Below are 27,008 nucleotides of genomic sequence, written 5' to 3' on the forward strand. Positions count from 1 at the left end.
TTATAATTGTCTAGAAATATAAATGTTCTTAGAGTTGTGTCCTCAATGGATTTACATAGTTATGTGATTTGGGAGGGAATGGTATGAATTAATGATCTGTGGTTTTTAGGACAAGTTGGCCAGTGTTCTGAGACAATGTCTCCTTTCTAGTAAGTGAGACCAAAGGGTTGTATTCTTATAAGTAAACAACATTTTTATGGTTTTTTTCAGGTATTTATTAATTTTGCTTCTGAGCAGCAGCAAACTCTACAATCTACTCTTGATCCATCCACTGACAGTCACCACACACATCACTTGCCCATCTGAGCACTAAAGAAGTTTCCATAAGGAATAAAACCTTGTCTTTCATTACAATTAACAGTCAAGGATAAAACAAGCACGCGCACAATCAAGGAGCTGGAACACACTCTCCAGGCAGTCAAATTATTCTCTTGTTCATTTTCTATTTTGAATCTTCTTGTTAGTTAATAACCACCAAATGGAAAGGTTGTTCTTTCTGCAGACTTTTGGGGAGCTCCTCCAAAACATTTGTTCTCTTTACCATGCCAGATGGACACCAGCTTCTTTGTGACAAAGGCATGAATGATTTGACAGTGTCCAAACTGAGACATTCTGGAGCTGGAAAGCCTGTCACACTAGAGTGTGTGTGACATGTCCACTCTAAACATGTCACTTTTCTGTTAAGAAAACTGAGCCCGCTCCCCACAGGTTAAAAAACTTTAGTAACTTATTTGTATAGAAAATAGTAACAAGGACTATTTTCTATTGTTGTCATCTATTTACTAGATACATGTTTTTAATGATTTTAATGTAAGCTTTTATTAATACTGATGACATTATATGGTATGATATGAAAAAATCACCAATTTTTTACATATAAAAGATGCCTTTTTAAAAAAAATAGGTTTTAAGAGCTCTTTTAGTATACACTTTAGCAAAATTAATTAAATTGAACTAGTTACTCTGTATCAATTACAGTAGTTCTACCAGAATCTCCCAGGTTATAATTTATGAGGGTAGAGAAATAAAATGTAGATGCATTTTCTTTTTCTTCATTTGGATGAATAATTACTGTTTTTTGTTATTCTAAGTCAGTGTATTTCAAAGCATAGTGGTCCCCATATTAGCTGCATTGCCATCTCCTGGGAGCTTGCAAGAAATGTACATTCTCAGGATCCGCTCCAGACCTATTGAATCTCAAATTCTGGGGCTTAAACAAGCACATTCCAAGTTAAGAACCAACCTAAGGGAATGTCTGGTTACCTCCTAGTTATACAAGCAAAATCTGCATAGTATGTAGTCTTTTTTATTTATTTATTATTTTTTGAGGCGGAGTCTCACTCTGTCACCCAGGCTGGAGTGCAGTGGCGCGATGTCGGCTCACTGCAAGCTCCGCCTCCTGGGTTCACGCCATTCTCCTGCCTCAGCCTCCCCAGCAGCTGGGACTACAGGCACACATCGCCACACCCGGCTAATTTTTAGTATTTTTAGTAGAGACGGGGTTTCACCGTGTTAGCCAGGATGGTCTCTATCTCCTGACCTTGTGATCCGCCCCCCTCAACCTCCCAAAGTGCTGGGATTACAGGCGTGAGCCACCGTGTCCGGCCGTAGTTTATTTTAAAATATATTTTTAAAAGCTTTGTAAAAATTATGTCATTCTCAGAATTGTTGTCTTCAAAGCATTGTCAGATGTAGAGTGCTCAGATGTGGCTCTTAAAGACTATATACATCTGAATTTTTCATCCTATAGTTAGTAAAATGCATAAAATCAATCCACTACTGAAATAGTTTCCAGTCAGACATTTCTGAGTTCAGACATTTCTCAACATTCTTTTAACAACATTTTTCTGAATCCTCAATAGAAAAATCACATTAATCTTATTTTAAAATTTGGCCTTTTTCAACACTAACGTTGAGTACCGGTAGCTTGTGATCAAAGGCATATACTTCCTTATGAGATTTCTTTACTAAAGCAAGATTTCATTAAATCTCTATTTCCTAAATATCATTCTATACAAGAGATATTTTTTAAATGGTAAGGATTAAGACAATCACCGATAGCTTTGTTGTGAGCAATTTTGATTCCCATGTATCACATGAATTACACTTCCTTAAATAAATTACAGTTTATGGCTGTATGATTTATTCTCTAATTCTAACATAGTCTAGTTGTCAAAAGGAAATATGTAATCTTTTTATGATTGTTGAATCAATAAATACCAATTTGTGAAACATGAATGTGTTTAAACTGCAGTGAATAAATGAGATGTGCTTTAATTTAACCCGATTTTTGGAATGTAATTGTGCTTTTGCCAATATATTTTCTTGTATCTTTATTTGTGTCTTTAGGGATCCAATTTAATTTAAGCAGGAAATGAAGCTACACCAAATCTTTTAAAGTTTGAAAGGTTAAAATTTAATTGAGTTTTGCTCTGCTATATTCTGCTCTTAGGGGTTCTTTTCTGGTTTTTGAACTGCTGTATTCTTGAAGTTTATGCTTCAAGGTATGCCTTTGAACAATAAACAGAAAGAAAGAGAAACCCAACATGCTAAAACACCACATCCCAGAAGACTGGATACAAAAGGTCAAATCTTATGTTAATGTTGAAAATGTCATTGCATTTATAAGTCATGCAGGTATTTTACGCCTTTGGAGTTAAACATTTGTCTTAAGACCTTTGGGCTTAAGGTCACACAACTGAGACTTTTAAACAGACTACCTTCTTTTGAAATCATTCTGAGTAGAGTACTTTATGAAACAGAAATAATAGTGATTATCCCAGTTCTAGTAATCTAGCATTTACTATATAGATTATCTTTATTCAGATATTTAAACAGTTGATGTATGAAAACTTTCATGCAAAATCAAGATAGTAAAAAGCAAACAGAAAGTTTATTTTAGCATAGTAAAGACTAGGTGGCTTAAGGTCATAGGTAGTTTGTTTAATAAGCATTGAATTGAAAAATAGCTCAACATGACATCTTAGAAAACATCTTAGAAAATACACAGCCACATACATACCCTGCAACCTCCCCCCATAGGCACACTATTAGGGTTAATGAGAATGACATGAATATTAGCATAATCACAAATGTTTCTGCCTAAGTAGGAGTTACAGACACTTTAAATTTTCAAACTGGGTTAACTATGTTTCTCCTTTGGCTTTTGCTTTGGTCTGCTGCATTATTTCAGCTCAGTGAATTTTTTTGATGACTTGTTACAACTCAATTTCACACACTTGAATAATTCAAAGCCCTTTCACACATACACACAGACATACATATGCACACATCATGCACATACAGGCATACATATGCACACATGCACATGTATGCACACTGAAACACACATTCATTCCTTCAACTAACACCTTTGATCTCATTCCATGCACATAAGTAGGTAGTGGGTACTATAAACATGGGGTGGTGGACTAAGCAATAGCAGAGCCACAGTCATTGTCCTTGAGGAGCACTCAAGCAGGTGGAGATGGCAAGGTGAGATCTACAAGCAAGGAGTACTCCCTGACATGGGGTTGGAATGATTCACTCTCATGGAGGATGTGGGAACAAACTTCGTGAGATAGTTACCGCCTGCTTGGGCCTTTGCAGATTGAGAATGGGGGAAATGACATCTGAGGCTATGAATATCAGAGCAAATGGAAAATATTTAATGAGCAATGGATGCTTGCTTATTATGTTGGAGAACAATAGCTAATATAGTGGTTTCTGTAGACATCAAGAACCCAGGTGTCTCATTTTTAGAATTTCTCTTACATTCCAGAATGGCCGCTAGATCTCTAGCTATCACAATATTCAAAGCTGAAATAAAAGAAAAATTGGACTAAGGGGATAATAGCACATCTATTTGAAGAGCTTCCCTGGCAACCTCACCTGCATACTTAGGCTTATATTACATCACCTGGAAGTATTCACATGACCCTAACTAGCTACAAGAGTGTTGGGTCAGTGCAGTCTTTATCCAGGCTTCTGACCACCCTAAAATAAAATGAAGGTTCTGATTCTATGTGAGAAGAACTGAACAGATACTGGATAGATAACCAGCAGTCACTACTATAGAAACAGAGAAGTTTTGTGGCCATTTTGCTTGGGAAAAGAATGCATTCAGTTTTGGACATGTTGAATGAACCAGGTAGTGTTAAATTATGTGGCTATTTTGGGCAATCTAGGTTCTAAGAGTGTTACTATTTTCAATATTAAAGATGTATGCTAAGATCTGTGGAGTGGATATCATTTATATTTATAAACATTACTGTCAAATTGAACGTGGTAGATAAAGAGAAGAAAATTGTATGGATATTTTCCATTTGGGTTAAATAAATAGCATTGTCATTTTCTCACAGTGAGAATTCCTCTTGAGAACTTTAATGAATAAATGTCTCTTGCTGGAAAGGGTTGCAAATTACAGAAAGAAGTCAGAAGCATTTTTCTTATTTGCTATTGCTTGCCATCACAAGAGACATTTCACTGTCTTTCACTGTAAGTGAATCTATCAATTTTTTCTCTTAAGTTAAAGTGTTTTAAAGAAACACTCTTTACATTAAAATGTTTTAAAGAAAAATTAGGTCCACTGAGTTAAAGGTACATCTTAAACCTAGCAAAACTCAATGGTTAAAAAACACATCTAGAAATTTTATGAGCATATTCTTCTTTCCAATACAAGGCAACATTCTGAACCCCATATTTGCCTTCACATTTATGTTCCATGGGTGTGGCTTGGTATTGATGGATGACAACTGTTGTTGGTGGGGGTCTGTTTGTTCCTTGGTTTTGTTCATGAAACACTGAGGACTCTTTGCGGGGTTCAATGCAGGGTGAGGAGTCATTGCTTCCAATCTGTTTACACTTGCACTTAGTGTCACATTGCAGCTTTTTCTACCCGCACATAACCAAGTAAAAACTTTGTTTGCCTCAGCATAAGTTTAAGTGAATTAGGGTAGTACACTAGGGCAAGGCAGCAAGTCCAAGGGGGAGTTCATAGGCTGGGCATCAGGAGACCTGGCTCTACTGCCAATCAGAGTGTGATCTCCAAGCCCTTTTGCTGTTGTGCCCTTCCATTTTCCTCACATTTACCATCATGACAAGATCTTTGAGAAGACTAATGAAATCAGCAAATTTCCACAGACAGTGCACAAATATACAATTTTAGAAAAGAAAAGGGAGCATATCTAAACATAGACATGAAGAGTAATAAGCGAATAATATGAAAAACTTTATGCAAAATATTCAAAAACAAATAATATTTTTAGTAAACAGTTAGGAATCAAGATTGTCTCAAGAAAACAATAGCCACTCCAGAAAATGAATCAACCATGAAATATCATCACAAGTATATCCCTACCAGTGTCCCATCCCAATACAGGAGACCCAGATGGTTTTACAAATGTGTCATTCTAAAAGAGATAAATTCTCTATTTTACACAAGCTACTTCAGGAAATGAACAAATTCTATCTCATTTTAGACACCAGTATAACATTGGCACACAAACTTGTCCAAGAATAAAAGAAAAGACAAATATGGAGAAATTAATGTATGAACATGGATACAGACAGAACTAATGATAAATAGAATCAGTAGTATATTTCTCATAATACAATGTGATTTATCTAGAAAATGCAGTTGTGATGTAAACTCAGAAACTATTAATGTAATCCATTGCATTCAAAGGTAATAAATGCTCTTAAATGCAGAAAAAATATTTCATAAAATATGATAATCTATATTAGAAAGCTAAGCTTACAAGTAAGTTTTCACAATCTGATATGATACAGCTAATAATATTTATGAAGTTTTAAAAGCCGAATTGTGCTACACTGTCAAAATATAGCATGCCCTTCTCAGGAAACTTTATTTATTATTTCTCTTCTGTCTTGTATATTTTATCTCTCTTAGAGCTAGGTTCTTTCTAGCAACACTTAAGATGTTTTAGTCTCTCCCATTGTATAAAATACTGTATCACTGCCACATCAGTGTCCACTCAATAATCCATCCCCCCAGCATCTGCTCCATCATCACCTCCCACTGCCTTCTCTGCCTGTTCTACTCTGGCTGCTGCTCCCTCTATGCCACCAAAACAGTCCCAGCTAAGATCACTGAGGGTCTCCATTTTCCTAAGTCCAACAGATAATTCAAAATTCACACCTTCTCGCCTGTCTGTTAAAATACCTTTTATTCCTTGGATCTCATGACTCTAAACTTTTCTGTTTTTTTTCCCCCTCTCCTTAGTTTCATTTTTAGGCAAATGCTCCTTCACATGGCAATAAACTTTGCTTCTGAATCATTCTTCTCAAATCTCAACTTTTATTTTTGCTTCACTCTACCATTGCCCTCTGGATTTTTGTAGATTCCTTTTTTATTATTTATTTATTTGAGATGGAGTCTCGCTCTTTCGCCAAGGCTGGAGTGCAATGGCATGGTCTCAGCTCACTGCAACCTCCACCTCCTGGGTTCAAGCAATTCTTCTACCTCAGCCTCATGAGTAGCTGGGACTACAGGCTCATGCCACCATGCCCAGCTACGTTTTGTATTTTTAGTAGAGACAGGGTTTCACTATGTTGGCCAGGCTGGTCTCGAATTCCTGACCTCAGGCGATCCTCCCATCTCAGCCTCCCAAAGTGCTGGGATTACAGGCATAAGCCACCATGCCCGGCCTAGATTCCTCTTTTAATTTGTACAATTTACCCCTTTATCTTCCTTCTAGTCTTAGGACTCATATTGTAATTCAAGAGTGCAATGAACATTGTCTTTGGCACTCTCATTACTCTTACATAAATAGCAACTACTCCTTTTGTTCTTATGTTATTCTGCTCTCTTCTGACTGAAACAGTGACCTAAAATAATAAGCTAATTATCAGTTAGGTATGTGCAGCCCTACTTTGTCCAGCAACAGCCAGAACCTGACTTCTGTTTGGTCTTCCAAGTTGCTCTTGGTAATTGGGAAATTTTTTGATGAAAAAAAAAATGCTTTTACCAGTCAGTAATAGGTGTGTGTCCCCACTCAAAATTTATGTATTGAAGTCCTAACCCACAAGGTAATAATTTTAGGAAGTGGGGGTGAAGCCCTCATGAATGGAGTTAGGGCCCTTGATAAAAAGGCCCCAGAGAGACCCCTCAGCCTTTCCACCACATGAGGACACAGAGAGAAGGCACTGCCTATGGGGAAGCAGGCCCTCACCAGCCGCTGAACCTGCTGGTGCTTTGGTCTTGGACTTCCCAGCCTCCAAAAGTGTGAGGAAATAAATATCTGTGGTTTGTAAGCCACCTGGTTTATGGTATTTTCTCATAGCAGCCTAAATTGCCTAAGACAGTGTCCATGCAAACTAATTTACACAACACAAAAAATAATCCAAATATTGTGTTCAGAAGTGGAATGGTCTATGTAACATAAAGATCAGATTTTGAGGTTAGACTGGGTCTTATATCTTGGTCGTAGAGTTTCTGTAACAAAGTACCACAGCCTCGTGGCTTAATAAAATCAGAAACTAATTCTCCCACAGCTCTGGAGGGTAGAAGTCCAAAATTAAGGTGTTAGCAGGGCCATGCTCCCTCCAAGACACTAGGTGGAATCCCTTTTTGCCTCTTCTTCCTTCTGATGGTGGCCATGCTTGTTTTGCATTCCTTGACCAGAAGACGCATCACTTGAGTCTCGGGCTCTGCTGTCACATGGTGCTCTCCCTGTATACATCTATCTTCACATCATGTTCTCCTTTTCTTACCAAGATACAAGTGATGCTAGATTGGGGTCCACTCTGATGGCCTTTTCTTAATTAACTCTGCAAAGACTTTCCAAATAAGATCACATCCACTGCGACTGAGGGTTAGGACTTCAACATCTATCTTTCTGGAGAACACACTTCAATCCATAATACACTTTGTCACTTAAGCATCTTGAATTTCAATTTTATTAAGCTGGGGATAATAATGCTGACTTCACAATGTTTCTGTGAAATGAAATGGGACAGCAAATGTAAATGACTGCCATGGTGACTGACTAATATTAACATTCTGTTTATCCCCTCACCTCCAAGAAAAGGTGTATTCATGCCTTTTCCAGTTCCTCCCTTTTCTCTACCTTCTTTGCTGCTGCATGAGGCATAGATGACAGTTCAATAGCCCATATCTCAGATTTGTTTTGTGGCCAAACTGCTGTTTAGTTCTAGGTCTGTTTTTCTAAATATCCACTCGGAATCTCCCTTTGATTGACCTTAAGGCCTTTAAACTCATTATCCAAAATCTAATCAATGCACTTTCTTGCCAAACCTTAATCCCTTTCGAGCATAACTATCACACTCATAGGACTCATATTGTAATTCAACAGTGCAATGAACATTGTCTTTGGTATTTTCATTACTCTTCTCACATCCAGTCCACTATGAAGTCCTGTTAACTTTGGCTCGTATATCTCTCTCAAACCTTTCCCTTTATGTCCATCTCCACTGCAAACATTCTGGTTCAAGTAGACTTTACTTCCCACCTGGTTGCTGCCTCCTAGGTTTTCGACCTATGTACCTGTAGTGGACAAAATAATGACCTCCTGACTGACAATCCCTAGAGCCTGTGAATATGGTACCTTACATAACAAAAGGGACTTTATAGACGAGATTAAGTTAATTGAGATGGGACAATAGCCGCATTATCCAGGTGGCCTCAAGGTAATCACATGAGTTCTTATCTGGGAAAGAGGGAAGCTGTAGAGGCACAGAGAAGAGAGGTGATAATGGAAGCAGAGGTTGGAGTGATGAGCTTTTTAGATGGAGGTAGGGGCAAGGCACCAAGGAACGCTGGTGCCTTTAGAAGCTGGAAGGGATGAGAAAGCCCATTATCCTCTGGAGCTTCCAGAAGGAGTACATTCAGGCCAATATCTTGATTTAAGCCCAGAGAAATCCATTTCCAACTTCTGGCTTCCAGACTATAGGATCATAAATGTCTGTGGCTTTAATCCACCATGTCCATGGTAAATTCTTACAGCAGCAACGGGAAACTAATATGCTACTGTTTGCCTCTTCCTGTACATTCTCTATGCAGACAAAATAATGCCATCTTCGAGAGTCAGATCTTCTTGAAACCAAAATTAGATAATCTTCCTGACACATTCTTACATCCCTGGTCCACACTTGTCTGATCCTTGTGTAGTAGGATCAAGCCTTCCTTACTCTTAACGTTCTCTGCACCAAGGTCTCCCAGTTCCTGGATCTCACTGGCTCCTTCCTGCTACAGGAATTTGCTCATGTTGTTCCCTGTCCTCAGAACAGCTGAGCAGCCCCATCATCACTTCTTATAATGCTCTCTTAATATCATTTATCTTCTCTTTTTAACCCTTGTCATCATTGCCACTGACATTTTACAGTTCTTCTTTTTTATTCTGTGTCTCTTTTTCTACCTGACTTTATGTTTACTCCTCCACAGAGTCAGGGACAGGGCCTCTTTTCCTCCCTCTTCCTTTACATTATTGTGTCCGCATCCTCCAGCTCAGTGCACTTGTCACTGTGGGTACTGAACCTTATGAGTTTAGGCAAGGAATGCACAGAAGAACCCCAGCAATATCCAGGCTAGAGCATGTTTGTATTGCTGCCTGGACTGTTAGAAGCATCTGTAGCTTTGTAATGTATCTACTTGAATAATTCTACATTGACAATGTTTCTACCCATCTGAAATAAATAAATTAACTTGCATCATCTTTTCATAAGTTCAGGAAAGGCATTTCTTATGGAGTTATCATCATTTGCATGTCAGAATATTTTTGAGGCACTGAAGTCATTGACAATTCAATGTCGGAAGCGATAATGTTAGTGTTTCAAGCTTTTAAAAAATCTGTAACAGTACATATCCAATGTGTTCTAAATCTTTATGTCTCAGAACAGTAAATTAATACAGATAAATAAAGCTAAAAAAGGAATAGAATTAAGTTCCAATCTGATGTGAATAAAAGCATAAGATAATGTTTAATTCTCTACCACATTCAGTTATAAGCCAAATGGAGTATCAACAATCCGGAAAAGATTAAATAAAAGGTTTAAAGCACATTTTTCAGTTCAAAAATAGGTTATTATTTTCAATGCTCATGGCACTTACAATTCCTTAGAAATATTCTGTCCCTTTTTATGTTACAAGTGTGTGGGAGATGGCTGTTTCACATAAGAATAAGCCTGGTTCAGGCCCTGTTATGAAGTGTTTCTCAGTCAGAGAACCCAGATCCACAAAATCCCACTAATCCTAATCACCCAGCTAATCCCTTTGAGAAGAGAGTGGAAACAGGGTGGAAGGTGAAGGTGCTGCTCAGGGTATCAGTTACACTTTCTGTGTTTCCAGAAATGTGGCCTCCTCCAGGAGAAAGAATTAATGGGCCTCTGGGTGTGGAAGGGAAGCTGGGTGGGATAGGGTGGGGCAAAGCAATGGGTGCTCAACCCAAACCCTTGTAGAATCTATTCCAAAATCTTCAAATTAAAGAGGACCAAAGAGAAAGGCTGTCATGATTGACATGAGGTCATCTGAGAAGAGTGCCTATTCAGGGCAGCAAGACAGAGCGAGGGGCAGGGGCTTGGGTTGTGTTGGAGGGAGTAGAGGGTTTGCTGCTTTGTGAGCTTGACCTCAGGCAGAGGACAATTGCTACATCCATATGTTCAGGCATACTATGATCCCACCAGTATCTGCAGGGGTTCTTTTAATTCAGTATGTTGTGATGCTAACAAAAGGGCTAGTTAGGAAGGGCCTGCCCAGTGGGATGAAGGATGTTGTCTAGGTGGTTGCTACAGTTACTGGAGCACAGGTTGAGACAGGCGTGGTGAGAGTTGGAGCTGGGCAGGCTGGTAAGGCATGGTCATGAAGGGCCTCCAGGGCTACATTTTGGAGTTGAGACTTCAGTCCAACAATGAATTCTATGGGACCTTCTTCCAGGAGGTTTTTTTCCTATGGTTCTTGAGCAAATGCCTTGTGCACAATCTCTCCCAATACACATTCTAGCTTACACCCTGTTGGTCAATAGGAAACTGTTGAGGAAGATTAACAATGGAGTAAAAATGTCCTATTTCGGACAGACAAACCTGGTGTTCCACGAGGGTCCAGTTGGAATTAAAGAGAAGGGGAAAGCCCCAGCATCCTCCAGGTGGCTTTGGCCATCATCTGAGTGACAATACTGGAGGACCTTAGCTAGCACGGATGAATGGGGAGAGATTTAGAAAGCAAAATTGGTAGAGGTTCAGCAGAAAAATAAATATCTACATGTAGCAGAGAGATATGAACTGGGAGAAGACATCTGGCAAATATAGAAAGCTGTAACATCAAAACTGTGAAAAGACTGACATTCATTAAACATGAAGTGTGGAGAAAGAAGAAAACACACAAATGCTAAGGAGACTAAAATGCCAAAGAACAAAGGGAGATGGGCCCTTGTTGAAAAGTGACAATGTAGCAGAGGTAGAGGAAAGTCAGAGAAGGATAAAGAATCAGGAGAAATGGGAGGAAAGGGTTTCACCAAGGGAGATGGCAAAATGTCACTATAAGCAGCCTGCTAGAGCAAGCCTCTCTTCCAGACCACAGTTATCCTTCCTTACAACTTCTCCCTTTTCAAGCCGCTGGCTGAGAGTTTTGGTTACTGCTGTGGATTTCTTCTATCAGATATGCTGCCTCCTGACCTGTATCACCTCGGTCCTTATCAATGGGATTGGTAATGTATTGTTCCTCTCATCTCTTGTTTTGAGTGGACATCTCTATTCCACTTCCTAGATATGGCCAGTATCCTTTCTCCTTCCCACACCCATCACTTTGCAGTCAATATCTAAGATGGATAAGGCCCATTATTCTGAGAACATCTATCATTTGTTTAATGAGCCTTGTCTGAGCCATTTACTCTCTGCGTCTTAAAAATACGCTGGAAAGGAGGAAAATGTAGCCACTACTGCTCAGAGGTGACTTCACTATCACCCAATGGACGGCTTAGGAGTAGGTTGGCAGGTACCAGAGGCACTGGCCCTACACTCTGCTCTGGAAGGTTGAAGCCAGAGAGCAGAAACTCCCAGGTTCACTTTTGGCAGCAAGTAAACGGTGTCATGTGACAGGTTTTCCAGGAAGTTTGCATGGGTCACTTTACATTGTTGTCTCCTAGCAATAGATTGATGATGGTCACACTTTCTGTGTATCTAGATTATGCCCTCTTGGGTGTGATGTGTGTCTCCTGGCAGTGACATACAGAGGAGTTTTCCCACTTCTCCAAGGAATAGAGAGTCACTGAGACCATTTGACATCTGGAGTGGAGCAAAGGAACTTTGCAAGCCTCGTTCAAGAGAAGGGTGAGGGAGCTTGTATGTCCAACCTTTTTATCCTCTCTGGACCACTTCTTTGCATCTGTGCTGCATTTTCTGATCCAGCAATGTTCTCTTTGAAGATGGGATAGGAGTAGGGACCCATGCTCCTTGCTGCCAGCACTTGACCCAGCTGGCACAGGTAGAGCAGGACTAGTCTCAAGTAGGAAAGCTGGTTCCATATTGTGGTGAGACTAGGGGAGTGGCAGAAAGTGCTTTAGCCTCACATCTACCCTAGCTAAGCTCTGGAATGCTCTCCACTTTTAAGCGATGCAAGGGACAAAAGACGTTTCTCTTAGGATGGCTATCTCCTCTGGCCAGCTCCGAATGCCTATCCCTCATGATGGTTACATCCAGGTAAGGTATGGAGAGGAAAACACAGTCTCAGAGTTTAAAGTGAGGTTTCATTATTGGTAATGATTTCAGGACTCTCAGTAGGAAGAGGAAAGTGAAACGTGTGGTTCTAGTTACTTGGAAGTAACTGTCAGGGTTTGTGAAGTTTCTGGGATTTTTATTCTAATTGCAACCTGATATATTAACCTGTTGTTGCTTCATGAATGCTGGCAGAACACATGATAGTCCTGTGTCAGAAACAAAGGACTTTATCACTCATGGCGAAGCAAGCAGCATTAGCTTCACTCTGGTTTGCACTGATTTCTCTTTCTCCCCAAGTTTTATGGGCCGACACATGTGGGTCTACATGATGCCTGTCTATGAAGTGGGTTGGGTGACAGCAACAGGACCTGGAGCCTGGAGAACTTATTGCATTTGCATAGAGCAACAAGCAAGCATGGTCTGTGTCTGGGGGATGGGGGTTGGTGGCACTGTTACATCATCCTTCATTGATGCTGGACAAACACAGTCCTGAGAAAGGGGCCAGGATTCTTGGCACACCAAGCAAAAACAGGCAGGAATGCTAAGGCACCATGGTAGGTTGCCTTTGTGACAATGATTCTCTGAAAAGGATGCTGTTAGCTTGCTTTTTAAAGAAATCATGTTATTTTTTCAATTAAACATTTAATATCTATAACAATGTTATAGCATTGGTTGAGGGTAGTAAATCAGGAAAGATCTATTTTTAGTTGAGATGTATAACGTATTAGTGTATGTGACATGAAGTTATATGGATTATATGGAGACAGTTTCCTCTGCAAGTGTTCTAATGCTTATGCAAAATCCTGAATATGGCATCTTGGGGGATTTCCAGTGGTCCTGTATCTGACATGTTATTCTCCAATATACTGCAGTTGCAACATTTGTTCTTAATGCACAGATAGATTAATCTCCCTGTTTCCACTCTTCATTTGCTCATGAAGTATAGCTCTAGTCACCTTCATCCACTCCCTTTCCTTGGACACAGCAACACATGTATGATCAAAGATCTTTTCACAAAGACAGTATCCCTCTTCTGTGATGGTTTACAATAATCAATAGCATAGATATTTTCTAGGTCTGTGCATAAGTGGATATACCTGCCACTGTATATATAGGACCTAGAGGATACAACCTGATAGAACATAAAAGAATCTAATTCTTAGCATGATAACTCTATTCTTACTGCTCCTACAAATGGACTAATTGAGTCATTCTCTTACCATTGTGGAGTTTGCCTACAATAATTCGCCACCCTTCTTGAGGTAAAACACACTGTACCTTTGCAACTACGGCTTCTCTGTCACTGGCTCCTTTCACTGCTGACTGCGTCCACCATCCTCGCTTCCAGCAGTAGCAGGAGGAGTTGTGGACTTTCCAAGAGGATCTGTGATATATTTTTGGCCATGCCAATAGGCTGAGCAAGTTTTGATGACCAAGGCTTGGTTCCAGTGAAGGCTAGGGCAGCCCTATTAGTGTATACTACAATAATAATGAAGGACCAATGAAAATAGAATCATGAAAATCTACCCATAGTCACCATAAGAGTGCTCCAAAATGCTCCAGAATATTCCAGAATGGCCTTCCAGCAGGTGATCCCAAGAGGTCTCCAGGTGAGACCCTTGGATTTTCTGGTCCTTACACTGGCAGGTCATGAAGCACTGGGCTAAAAATGCAGTAAAGCAAACTGTGTACAGGACAAGAGGTAAGGCCAAGTGACCATTTCACACCTCTCCTCTCCTCCTTACTCCTTCCACTTTTAATGTTCTTCACTTGCTTACTGTCACACCCCGGGTTTCCAGAACACTAACTCTTCTCCCACTTCACTTTCCCTCATAGGTTTATCCATTCTCTGGATTCCCTGTAGGATTGTTTGCTCAGTGGCTGTCATCTCTGCCTTCAACCCTTACTGCTCACCTGGTTCTTCTATATCTCGGTATGTAACCATGGTGGGTGGGGAAGCAGTTTTGTTAATTAGAGAAGTAGAGATACTCTCCTCTGGGTTTCAGGAAGTAGGAGAAATTGCTTCCAGGTAGAGGTCAAGGAAATACTTGTGCAGGAGAAAGCATCTGCCTGGAATCTTGCAGACAGTTTGCATTTCCAACTAGGAAGACATCAGGAGGGGCTGTGCAACAACAGAAAGACCCGCAGCCAGTTCACTGAGGGCATCCTGAGCAAGGGTGAGAAGCTGAGTTTAAACGAAACGGAACACACATATGTGCTAGTGAGTGCTGAATTCTTAGATGTTGCTTTTCTGATAATTGTACATATAATTTCCCCTCTTTCTTTTTCACTTTCCAAGTGTTTTTTTTTTTCTTTTCAAAGCTGCAATGTTGGTTGCCACTCTGAAAACTCAGTGTTATCTGGAGAAGTATATGCATTTTATAGTCCCCATGCCTTGACTCTTCCTTAACAATCTCATCTTTGTGGTTTCTCCAGTAAATTTATCTGAACAGCAGCACATTATTTTCTATTTATCCTGGATCATTTAAAAATTTTCTCAAAGGGATTTCTTCAAAGTTTACTAGTTTCTTTCTCTTGCTGTTTGCCCGTATTCTTGGAAGCATCACAGCATTAATGATTCTGTGATTGCTGGACCGTAGAAACTTGGCCCTTGCATATTTGCTTTCATCATTCTTTGTTTATTAGGAGAAATCCAGTAAGTAAATCAAGAAATTAGAGCGTTCTCTGGAGTTTTACTGCGGCTCAGCACTCCTTAAAAAATATGTCCTGCTGTTCATTTATTCCAAAGTGTACTTGATGATTCTCTGGGAATTCGTGTCCATCACATGTTAGAACATTGCACCATTAAAAAATTCATCGCTTAGGGACATAAACTCATTGGGGAGAGTTTCTTCAGCTGTTTTTCTCATTAGTCTTTAACTTTCCATAAACTGCCTCAGAGAAAGCTTTAAATGCTCGCTATTTAAACTGCAAATATACAGCAGTGATCTTCCCATTTTGTCAAAAACTTCCAATGGCCGCTGACGGAATTGGGTCTGCAATAAGAAGAAGAGTGAAAGAGATGGCTCAGAAAACATTAGACTGCAGAATTTAAAGCATATATTTGAACATACTATCTGAATAAAAAGGGATTAAGCCATAAAGTTGAAATCATTTATGTTGTATAGCAAGCAGCCCTTCTTTCCAAGCAGAGACTTGGTCATGCCATTAATTTTTCCATCGAAATTTCTTGAATTAAATATCTAAGAAACATCAATTGAGTGGCTACAGTGTGCCAAGTATCTAAAACACAAACAATGTAAGCAAAGTCTCTGGCTCCAAGCATATTACAAATTGTACTGTAATAGCGAGATTTAGCAAATGATTTTGATAATGAGCCAAATAAAGATATGTGCCCAGATGTTTCCACCAGTGGAGGACCTCTCCATGCCTAGGCACAGGCTACGATTAACATGCTTATCACAGTGGGGTTGATTCCAGGAAGCAGCACCCAGATGGGAAAATGTAGCCAAGAGCAATCAGGGTCAATGAAAGGATGGTGAGTGGCCAAGAGATTGGAGAAAGTGTGAGCTATCATCAAAGTGGCACAGAACAGCCCTTGTGAAGATACAACAGGAGGAATTCAGGTTCTCATAGCATCTTTTTCTGTGTTGGGCCACCTTTCATTATATGTGCTGGGGGCAGTTAGAAAGTAAATTGCAAAATGGAGTTGGGTAAGATGTTCAGCTCTGTCTAGGGAAGCAGTGAAGGCACCATAGGATGAATTGAATTCTGAAGGATGAGTCATAGACCATTGCTGTTTTATTTTGTTTGAAATGAAGCTGTCATCAAAATATGTATTAGATAATCAAAATATGTCTTAGAGATTTTCCTTCTAAGAATTTTTATGTGCATGTGTGTGTGTATATGTTTGTGTGTGTGTATATATAAATATATATTTACATATACGTGTGTCTATATATGGGAATATATATATAAGAGAAAAAATATATTTCTCATTTTCTGAAAAATAAAAGTCTATATTGAAATGTTTTTCATTTATATAGTTAAACTATATTTATATCAAATATACAATGAATTAAAGAAAATTTGTGTTTTGGTTAATCTAATTGGTTGAGAACATTGCTCTGTTTCTGATTGTATTATTCTGTTTTCTACAGAAAAAAATAATTCTTTTGGGTTCAAATAAAGGGACTTTAAGAAAGAGAACAGTTACAGAGGTGAGGTCTTTGTTAAAAACAAGGGTACTCAGAGATGAGCCACAGCAGCTGGAGAAAACTGGTATGACTTGTAATGCCTGGGAGATGTTGGGGGAGGGGATAGGAGATGCTTTTTGAGAACAGTGATCAGGTAGAGAGATGGAGGAAAAGATACCTGAGAAGGTGTGGTGCCAAACCAGAATACCAGAATATACCTCTGAACAAAATATATTTGTATTAGTGATATGGTTTGGCTGTGTCCCCACCCAAATCTCATCTTGAATGGTAACTCCCATAATTATCTCCTGTAGTGGGAGAGACCCAGTGGGAGATAACTGAATCACGGGGCGGTTTACCCCATACTATTCTCATGGTAGCAAATAAGTCTCATGAGATGCGATGGTTTTATAAGGGGAAACCCCTTTCGCTTGGCTCTCACTCTTCTCTTGTCTGCTTCCATGTGAGATGTGCCTTTCACTTTCTGCCAAGATTTTGAGACCTCCCCAGCCACGCAGAACTGTGAAGCTATTAAACCTCTTTCTTTGTAAATTGCCCAGTTTCAGGCATGTCTTTATAAGCAATGTGAAAACAGACTAATACAATTGGGTTATCTGTAATTTGTTAGCCTGGGTACAATTCTACAAGAGTAGAAAAAGCCATTCCATTCAGAGAAGAAGCCTGTATGAAGGCAAGAAGACAAGAAAATGCACGGTGACCTGGAGACCACCTCAGTGGACTTCAGGTGATGGAGGGAAGAAGAAGATGAGTCTGCAGGGGAAGATTTTGGGAGAATGCAGGCTTTGTGCCATGGTTAATGAGACCTACAATTAGCATTAATCTTCTCTAGCCTACACCTTAGAAAATATCTTCCAAATTGTGTGTGAGACTCTGTCAAAGACAATTAAATCGGACTTAACTTGTTAACTAGTTAATGGGACAAGTTCTAGTTACTTCAGATTCTGTCTCAGGAAATAGAAATGGAATTGAAACTTTGTGAATGACTTTTATATCACCATCTCTCTGGCATGTTTTGAAAATTATTTGAATAATTCAGAAAGAATTTTCTGAACCTTACTATATGCTAGGCTGTGTGATACATGATATACATCTGATTTCACATTTTAACCATAGGCATAAGATGGATACAAATGCTAGGAACTGAACTAGAACAGTGAAAAAATGAATAGAGTCCCTACCTTCATGGAGTTTATAATTCAGAAAGAACCACTGAGAATTTAAAGTGTTTATGAGCACATGACATTTTTGAAGGACATGTGGCAGGTGTTATATGTGAAGCAGATTCATGGTGCGCCAGTTACCAGTCCTAGGGGAGGGCTCCCACTGCGTGGAAAACAGCAGAAATCATTATGAAGTCAATCATGAGGAACAGGAGTCCAAACGCTTTCATCCACTGCATTTTGAGCTGCAATTTCTACAACTTGCACAAGTCTGGTGAGAGAGAATTTATACAAGTGAAGCAACTTTATTGCTCACAGACATGCAGCAAGAGACAGTAGAAGCCATGGTGAGCCAATCTCTCAAAGCTCAGGAAAGCCTCGTAGGATAGATGGAGTCTCACCTGCATGTTCCCTACATTATACCATAGCTGAGGAATCCAAAAAGCATTCTGCACTGGGGTTTATACCCCAGGAAAAACTGGGATCCCTGGGCTAAAGCACTGTGGGACATTCTATTCTAGGAGATACAGGAACAGAGCTCAGGCTACTCCAGCCAGTTCCTCCTTATCTCAGAATGTTGCATTCTCAGCATGTCCCACAGTTATTCTGACATTTACAAGGGAAAACTGAGGAAGAACTGGGTCAGCCGAGGCTATCTTGGGATGTCCTGCACTATGAGAAAAAGTGGAGCTTCATCTATAGGTGATAATTCAAGGCTCCCCGGAGGGAGAATTATAAAAGCTGAGACTTGAATGTGGAAGATTCAGCTATGAAAGAAAGTGCTGAAGGTGGGCATGTCAGTGCAGAGAGCCCCATTTCAAGCAGGGAAACAGCAAGAGAGTGGGGCCCATTCGAGACACTTAAGATCATTATGTTTAAAGTAATGGCTGCAAGAGAGAAAGCTAGCTTGCCTTGTGCAGGATCTAACCATAAATGTGGTTTGCAACACACTGACCCTGAAAGATAAAGTTATTGGTAATGCTAAGTTAGTTGACACAAACCCAGAAACGCATTCCACCCCTGGTGCTATGAGAGACATCCAGTAGTTAGAAGCTGAATGAGGACACTGTCATTACTTTGTAAAGGCTATTATTTCTGGTGTACCTATCCAGGCTGTCAACATAAAATTCTATATATTCAAAGTTAATACATATCAGTCTCTCTTCACTTGGATGTGAAACTGCTGGTGGAGCTAGCAAAGAATTTGCAAGTTTAGTCAAGTCTGACTGACACTCCCAAGGGCAATGAGGCATTTGCCCCTGATTTAGGTGACTAGGCTGGTACTCCCATCCAGGGTCCCTTCATTTCTCAACAGATATTTATTGGGCACTTGCCATGTGTGGGGTCTTGTACTCAGAACTGGATTGATTAAGTTATAGCTCTCAAGGCAGCCACAGTCTATTAGGAAAGCAGAGAAGATTATACATCAGCGATAATACCACATGATAATGCTTCACAAAAGAAAAGTACAATATCCTAAGGGAAAAGAGGCTACCTGAGGAATCTGAGTTAATTCATTTGAGCCACCTTCAAGGAATAAACAAGAGATTTATAAAAGCAAACTGCCATGGCTGAAATTTCAATTCACTTGGGAATTTGGAATTTATGTTAGACTCAAAGGTGTTTAGTGCCTCCCGCCACCCCCACAAAAAAGTGTCCAAATATATTCCAAAAACTTACTAGAATATTTGCATTGAAAATAATGTTTATGGTTGGATATAAGGATATTAACCAAATACACTTACATCACTGATTTTTTAGACAAGTGTCAGACTTTAAACAAGAAGTATTAGGATATCTACAGAAATAGCTGAAAGGGAGTTCTTAATTAAGCCCATCATTTATGATTGTATTAACTGTAGGGAGACAAACAGAAGGGTTGTCCAGTGGTTCTCCACTTATTGAAATCTCTCTGGAACTTTCATCAAAGAGAAGTATTAAATGCATTCAGATGTTTGAAATGGGATTTTTTTCAATAGCTCAATGGATTCTGATATTTTCTCAGATAGATTGAGCCAATTGAAGACTAAGCTGGAGAAGCCTTCAGCCAGTGAGATTCTGTTCCTTCCCCCCTATATGAAAAAAAGGGTTATTACGGATTCAGAGGATTGAATTCCAGATATTTTGGTAATTGCTAAGAAGCATAGAAGTAAGCTCTCCTATCATAAAAATATTAAAAGCCAATGCAGTTTAAATTGTCAAAACAAAACAATCCCTTTATGTATAGGGACCACAGATGGATGGATGATGCAATGTGAATGATAAATGACCGTAAGTTCTTTAAGCAAATGCTAAACTCTAGCTGGGATGTTATAGGAGTCCCATTCAGAAACGGACTTTGCATTGAGCTAGCCATGAAACCTTACACTTGATTTAGTCTGTGGTACTGCCACAGTTTGATCTTTGCCTGCAGTGACTGATTCCTTGTAAGAAATAAAGCTGCAGAACCAAATGCACACTCTCTCTCTATAGCCACTTGAGACAACAACATTTGCAGCCTACTTGGTATAATTGCAGATTTAAAATTACATTAGAATATTTTCTCTTTTCTCTTCCCTTTTTTTCTGAACAATTCAGATCAAAAGTTGCTAGGTGGGTCTGAGCGAGGTTATTTTCTGCGGTGGGTGGCAGGGTCCTGGCTTAGGTTATCGGAGACCCAGCTGTGTGGAGACTGTCAGTGGGTTGGGGAAGGAGGTGACAGCTCAGCATGGGTTATTGGAGCTCTACTGGAATAAATAGAATGTCTGAGGGGCATGAGTGATAACAAGAAATTGGTTCCATACAAAGGAATCCATTAAACAGGTAATGATATCAGGATATTGAGAGACAGACTCTCACTGTCAGAGAAGAAAGTTAAGTATCCTAAAAGGGAGAAAATTAGAATGAACCTTATTGCATTTGGATATAACTGTGTAAACTAATTTCCAAATATCTATAAATAAAAATAAATATGTCTATATTTAAAAGTAAATATAGACATAAATGTGCATATAAAAATATATACGCATGTACATTCCCTAGTGAAATTCACTGAAAAAGCCTGCTGAACATCAACACACACATTTTGGATTTTAAAGATCATTTCACATCTCTAACAGGCACCAGGGCTCTTGGAAGAAGTAGCTGATTCCAGGGCAGGGGCAGAGAAAGTACAAGATAAGTCTGGAACTTCTTTCTTTTCACAAAAATGTAAAGAAAAGCACAAAAAATGATAATGATTGATAAATTAGGCTCCTCTGGCCAAATATGAGACAATTTAAGCACCGTATTAGTGATCGTAATCTATTATAATTTGTTGAATAAAATGATGAGCCATGAGTCTATATTAACATAATTTTTTCAAATGAGTGAATAAATGAAAAATTTGATGAGGAAGAGGATATTCAAGTAGTTTCAAAGTTCTTCCCAATAAAATAATAAATTATAAAGGAGAAAATAGTAACATTACAGTGGAGAAGACTGACAGACACCATCTTAATCAAGCAATCAAAATGAATATCATCAAGAAAGGGGTGGATCAACATCATATGTTACCTTATAGGATATAATGAGAAAAAGTAGCATTGTTTTTGTGATATTCCTTATGAATCTAATAATAAGGAAATGTCCAAATTGAAAGACATTTTAAAAATAACTTGCCTTCATCTTTCAAAAGGCTCAAAAGCATGAAAGATATGAAACATCTGAGGAGCTGTAACTAATGGAAGCATAGTAAAGATATGCAATAAGTGATTAGGTATTGGATCTCTTGCTTGCTATATATTGGACAATTGGTGAAATTTGAGTGAGGTCTAAGGTGTAGATGGTAGTTATGTGTCAATGTAATTTCCTGATATTGATGTCTGTATTGTGTATACATAGGAACATGTCTTTGTAGGACATACAGGACATACACACTAGGAGTTATACTCCAATGGCTTATAAAAAAAGAATTGTACTGTTTTTGCAATTTTTTATGGAACTTTGAGGTTGTTTTATATGTATATACATAAATAAATTTATATATATAAATAATATATAAAAATCAATTTATATATATACAACTATAGTAGAGAAAGATTAAGTTTAATGAGTGCAAGACAGCCAAGTGGGAGAACTGGTGTTATCACTTAAACCAGTCTCACTGAAGGCTTGAAGGTTAGAGTTTTTCAAGTATAGTTTGGTGGCCAGGGGATTAGAGGATAGGTGCTGCTGATTGTTTGGGATGAAATCATAGGGGTGTGGAAAACAGTCTTCTTGCATTGAGTCCACTCCTGGATTGGGGACCACAGGACTGGTTGAGTCATGAGTCACGAGTTCAGATGGGGTCAGTGTGAAAACCATCTCAAAAGACCAATCTTAGCTTCCACAATAGTGATGTTTTCAACAGGAGCAATTGAGGAAGTCACAAATGTTGTGACCTCTTCCCACGTGACTCCTGAGCAGTAAGAGATTACAGAAACTATGCCTACTTTTTAGCAGAATGTAGGCCTCTCCAATAATTCTAATCTTATGGCCTTTCATTAGTCTAACAATGGCAGTTTCAGCCCCCCAACAAAGAGGGAATCCATTTTAGGGAGAGACTATTATCCTTGCTTCTTAATTAAACTATAATTTCCTCCCATGGTTAGCTTGGCCTATGCCCAGGAATGAGTGAGGAGAGCCAGCCTGTGAGGCTAGAAGCAAGGTGGAGTCAGTCATGTTAGACTTCTCTCACTGTCATAATCTTTGCAAAGCTGGTTTCAGTCTCTGCCTTAGGCTTCAGTATACCTAAATTCTGAGGTGTGAGCTACAGAGATGAGAAATAGCCAGTGACCAGTCTAACTTCTTCCTACTGAAAGGGGACATGGTTTGGGTAGGGGTCACCCACAGTATAAGAGGAGTGAAACAATTTTGCAGTTGTCTGTATGTATTTATGGGTGCCTGGTTTGGGTCTCAAGGTCTGTATAACAAAAACATCAGTATTTGTATTTACAGTTTTAGTACAGCACTTAAGAGAACAGCAGACTAAAAAACAAATAATGAGCCCTAACATAAAGAGTGAGGGTCTTTGCTTCAGGAGTCCCTGCAGAACTGACCTGAAAACTTGAGTGATGCCGCTGAATGACCTTGAAAACAAATCAGATTTGAGGTCACCAGTAGAGACTCAAAAACAATAGACCAAGTTAGAATCCAACAACAGGTATAATATAGTTTTATTACCTGAGACATAACTTTTCTCTCTCCAGTTCCCTATTTTTACCAAAGACAAATCATAGCAGCACCAATTTATTTGCAAAACAAGTTTCAGTTCCATTATATTTGTCCTGATTATTTGCATAAAATGAATTATTTTCATAAGGAATTTGAGATTTAACCTTTTAAAAGCCTCTTGAGCCCAGCCAAGGATTTATCTGTGCCTACGGATACCTGTACAAATTGGGTGAATTCCTGTCTTCTTGAAGTCTCAAAATAGCTTGGGGTTTCTGGGCTTGTCAGAAAGTGACATTCTTTACTTGCCACAGATCAGGAACCCTGCACAGGACAAGATATGAGGCCAGTTTCTCCAAGGGGCTTTTATCGGCTCTATAAATCAACCTCCGTTCCACAAAGCAGTCTGAAAACATGTCATTCCAGTAAAAATCTTGGTAAAAATAACCAGTGTCTCTAATTGTGTTCTGCTATAAAAGCTAATACCTATATTGCCATAAATTAAGAATATTCACCAATAGTAAAGTATACTTCTGTGAGCAAAATTTGGAGCACATTTCTCTCTACCTGATTTCTCCAGAATTTGGAAACTATTGGTTGTAAGAATCAAAACCAAAGTAATCAGCAACATTTTGAGTAAAAACTCATGCTATTAACTCCTGCTCTACTTGATATTGGGCCAGCAATCCTTACAAACACATCAGCTCTCCATGAGAGTCCTCAAAGTTATTGTTCTCTATTTCAATGACACAATTTTTAAAGTTATCAGGAACCCATCAGAGCACCCAACAGAGTCTGATAGCTAGTTATAAAACCAACTTTTGAAAAGAATTAAAGTAAAACAAACAAACAAAAAAAATATATATATATATATATATTTTTTTTTTGAGACGGAGTCTCGCTCTGTCGCCCAGGCTGGAGTGCAGTGGCGCGATCTCGGCTCACTGCAAGCTCCGCCTCCCGGGTTCACGCCATTCTCCTGCCTCAGCCTCCCGAGTAGCTGGGACTACAGGCGCCCGCTACCACGCCCGGCTAATTTTTTGTATTTTTAGTAGAGACGGGGTTTCACCGTGTTAGCCAGGATGGTCTCGATCTCCTGACCTCGTGATCCGCCCGCCTCGGCCTCCCAAAGTGAAAAAATATATTTTTAAAATTAAAAATTAGATGACACCTTTGTATAAATACTTAAACGTTCTGAAAATTTTCATGTATTCAAAGATAAGGAAATAGGGAATATCAAACTTTTTGTAACATAAAAGATTGGAAATATCATTACCTTACTGGACAATAAAATCAGTGTAACTATGGCACTGTGAAACGAAGAATTACTTACTTTCTGACTCATGAATCTCAGAGAAAACTTAGGCACTGCTGTGTTCCTCAGAGCTCGGAAGTAGTGTTGCATCACAAAGGATGGGCACGATACTCTGATGGTCCTCACGTGTGCTCCAAAAAGGGGCCTGGTAATGTAGTGAGGCTCTAATGAGACAAATAGGCTGCTTATAAGGTTCTGGAGTGAACTCATATTATAGTGAGCAAGATTTTGGAGAAAGGTTGGATGATAATCCTATGTGAGGTAGAATAAAGAGAACCAGTCCTATGAGAGCCTGTATCTATGTTGTTTCTAATTTTGGTGAAAAGGAGAAAAACCATCTTCAGATTGGAAAAGACAGATCAAACATGAGCAGGAAGGAGTAGGTGAGTTACTTAGGAGACACAGTGGGTATTTGTAGAGGCAAAGACACAAATATTGGCTCTCAAAACTGGCCCAAGTGTTTTTTTCTCCAGGCACAAATAGGGTCCTTGTAAAACTCTCTGGCATTCTGAGGGATCAGGAAATCTTGCATCAGTGTGAACAGAGGTTCACAAGATGGGTAGGAACTGTTTCAATCTTTAGAAAGGAAGGAGTAGGCCATGGGTTACTCCTCATATTGTAAGTTTGTACTTCAAGACACCATACTATGCAGTATGCCTGTGGATATGCTGGAGAAATGGACAAATGTGGGCTGATTAACACTAAATGGTTGAAGCCTTATAACACAGATGATAATGCACTGAATTACTGACTTTAGTTTATTGATCTGGGTGATCCAGTAACAAAACTGTAAAGGAGAAATAAGGCTTTGTGCTTGAGCTAGTCCTCTTAAAGATGTTTTCAAAACATGTAAGATTCCTCTGCTCTGCGTGTAAGACTCCAGAGTGTGTCAAACAAATTGGCCCTGTGTGAAGACTCCATGGCTTGCAGCCTGCTCACCCTTACAGACTCCATTTTCCACACTTGCTCCCTGAGTGTCCCCAAGTAATCCCTCCTATGATGAACTTTGCCCTTTCATACATCTGAATATTTTCTCTGTATCTCCTCTGTTTGAATGCTTTTTTTCTTCTTTACCTCCTGAATGAAATGCTATAAATGTTTGGGAAGCAGTAGCAAGATAGGTTTTAAAATTAGAAAGACCAATTTTCAAATCTTGCCTCTTTTGCCTGAAAATAGCAGGACAACTGGAGCTGTTACTTAAACTCTCTTGACCTTAGATTTCTTCTCCGTACAATGGATATGGAGGATGTCTCTAATTGAGACAGTTGTTTTTCAGGATCAAATTAGGTAATTAATATAATACTTTTATCACAAGTGCTCATGTAGTAAAGATTAATAAATATTAGCTGCCATATTGTCATTGCTATCATTAGACCTGAGGCTGGATCAGGGTATCATTAATAGTCTGGGCTTTGGCCAGATGTACCAGCTGTGTGACTGTGGTGACTTTATTTAAACTCTCAACGATTCAGTTCTCTTATCTGGAATATCAGGACAGTAAGGGTTGTTTTGGGAATTAAATGAGATAATGCACATAAAACTGGCATGTGTCAAGCACTTAATAAATGTTAACTATCTTCATTACTAGTTGCATTAGTCAGGCTGCCATAACAAATGCCATAGACAGGGGGCCCACACATCAGAAATTTATTTCTCACAATTCTGGAGACTGGAAAGTCCAAGTTCAAGGTGCTGGCAAGGTAGGTTCCATTCTGTATGTGCTTCTCCTTGCTTATATGTTGTCCCCATCCTGCTGCATGGTCACATGACCTCTTCTTTGTGAACACCAGGGAGAAGGAAGAAGTTCTCTGCTGTCTATTCTTATAAGGGCACTAATCCCATCAGACCAATTCCTTACCATATGGCCTCATTCAACCTTTACTTACATAAAGAGCCCTCTCCAAATATAGGCACATTGGGGGTTAGGGCTTCAACATACAAATTTTGGGGAGGACATCAGAATTCAACCTGTAACAGTATTACTATTGTTGCTATTATTTTTTAAGGTCTAACATAAATATCACCTTATATTTTAAGCCTTCTCTTACTTTCTCAGAATTCTTTCCTCTTTGTATTTATGTCTTTATGTATAGAGATGTATTTCATCTTAAAAAAGGTTTAAGTTACTGGCTTCACATACAACTGGCTCACAAGAAACTTCAATAGAACTTTACTGAAAAAATGATAGAACAAACACATTCATAGGGAATTGATATCATACTTATTATATGTGACTGTAGACAGCTGGAGTAGTTACAGTGGGTGGAAGTTATGTGGATTCTGGGTTAAATACTGAGGAAACTTTCTTACAATTAATGTTGACTGAAATTGAAATAGTTTGCCTCTGTGGTAGCATTACCAATTTATTCAGCTACCTTGTTCTAAATAGACTTGCCCTAGTGACATGTTTGCGGCTGAAAACTACCTGAGTTACCTGGGGCAATGCACTTCCTCTTTATGGGCCTCATGGGTAAAATGAGAAAGTTGGTATAGATC

The 27,008-nt window shown here is 39.1% G+C and overlaps 1 protein-coding gene across 3 annotated transcripts in view; it reads left to right on the top strand.

The window, feature by feature from the left end:
* The window catches only part of ABCA13 (ATP binding cassette subfamily A member 13), a 477,235-nt gene extending 474,948 nt beyond the window's left edge, over positions 1-2,287 (top strand). For all 3 annotated transcript variants that reach the window (XM_009442731.5, XM_016957445.4, XM_009442734.5), the window contains exon 62: positions 211-2,287. In XM_009442731.5, coding sequence (XP_009441006.5) covers positions 211-306 — 96 coding nt within the window. In that variant the 3' untranslated portion in view covers positions 307-2,287. The remainder of the gene's footprint in view (positions 1-210) is intronic.
* The last annotated feature ends 24,721 nt before the right edge of the window (positions 2,288-27,008 follow it).

The sequence above is a fragment of the Pan troglodytes genome, chromosome 6 (genome assembly GCF_028858775.2).
Source record: "Pan troglodytes isolate AG18354 chromosome 6, NHGRI_mPanTro3-v2.0_pri, whole genome shotgun sequence".
Taxonomy (NCBI): Eukaryota; Metazoa; Chordata; class Mammalia; order Primates; family Hominidae; genus Pan; species Pan troglodytes.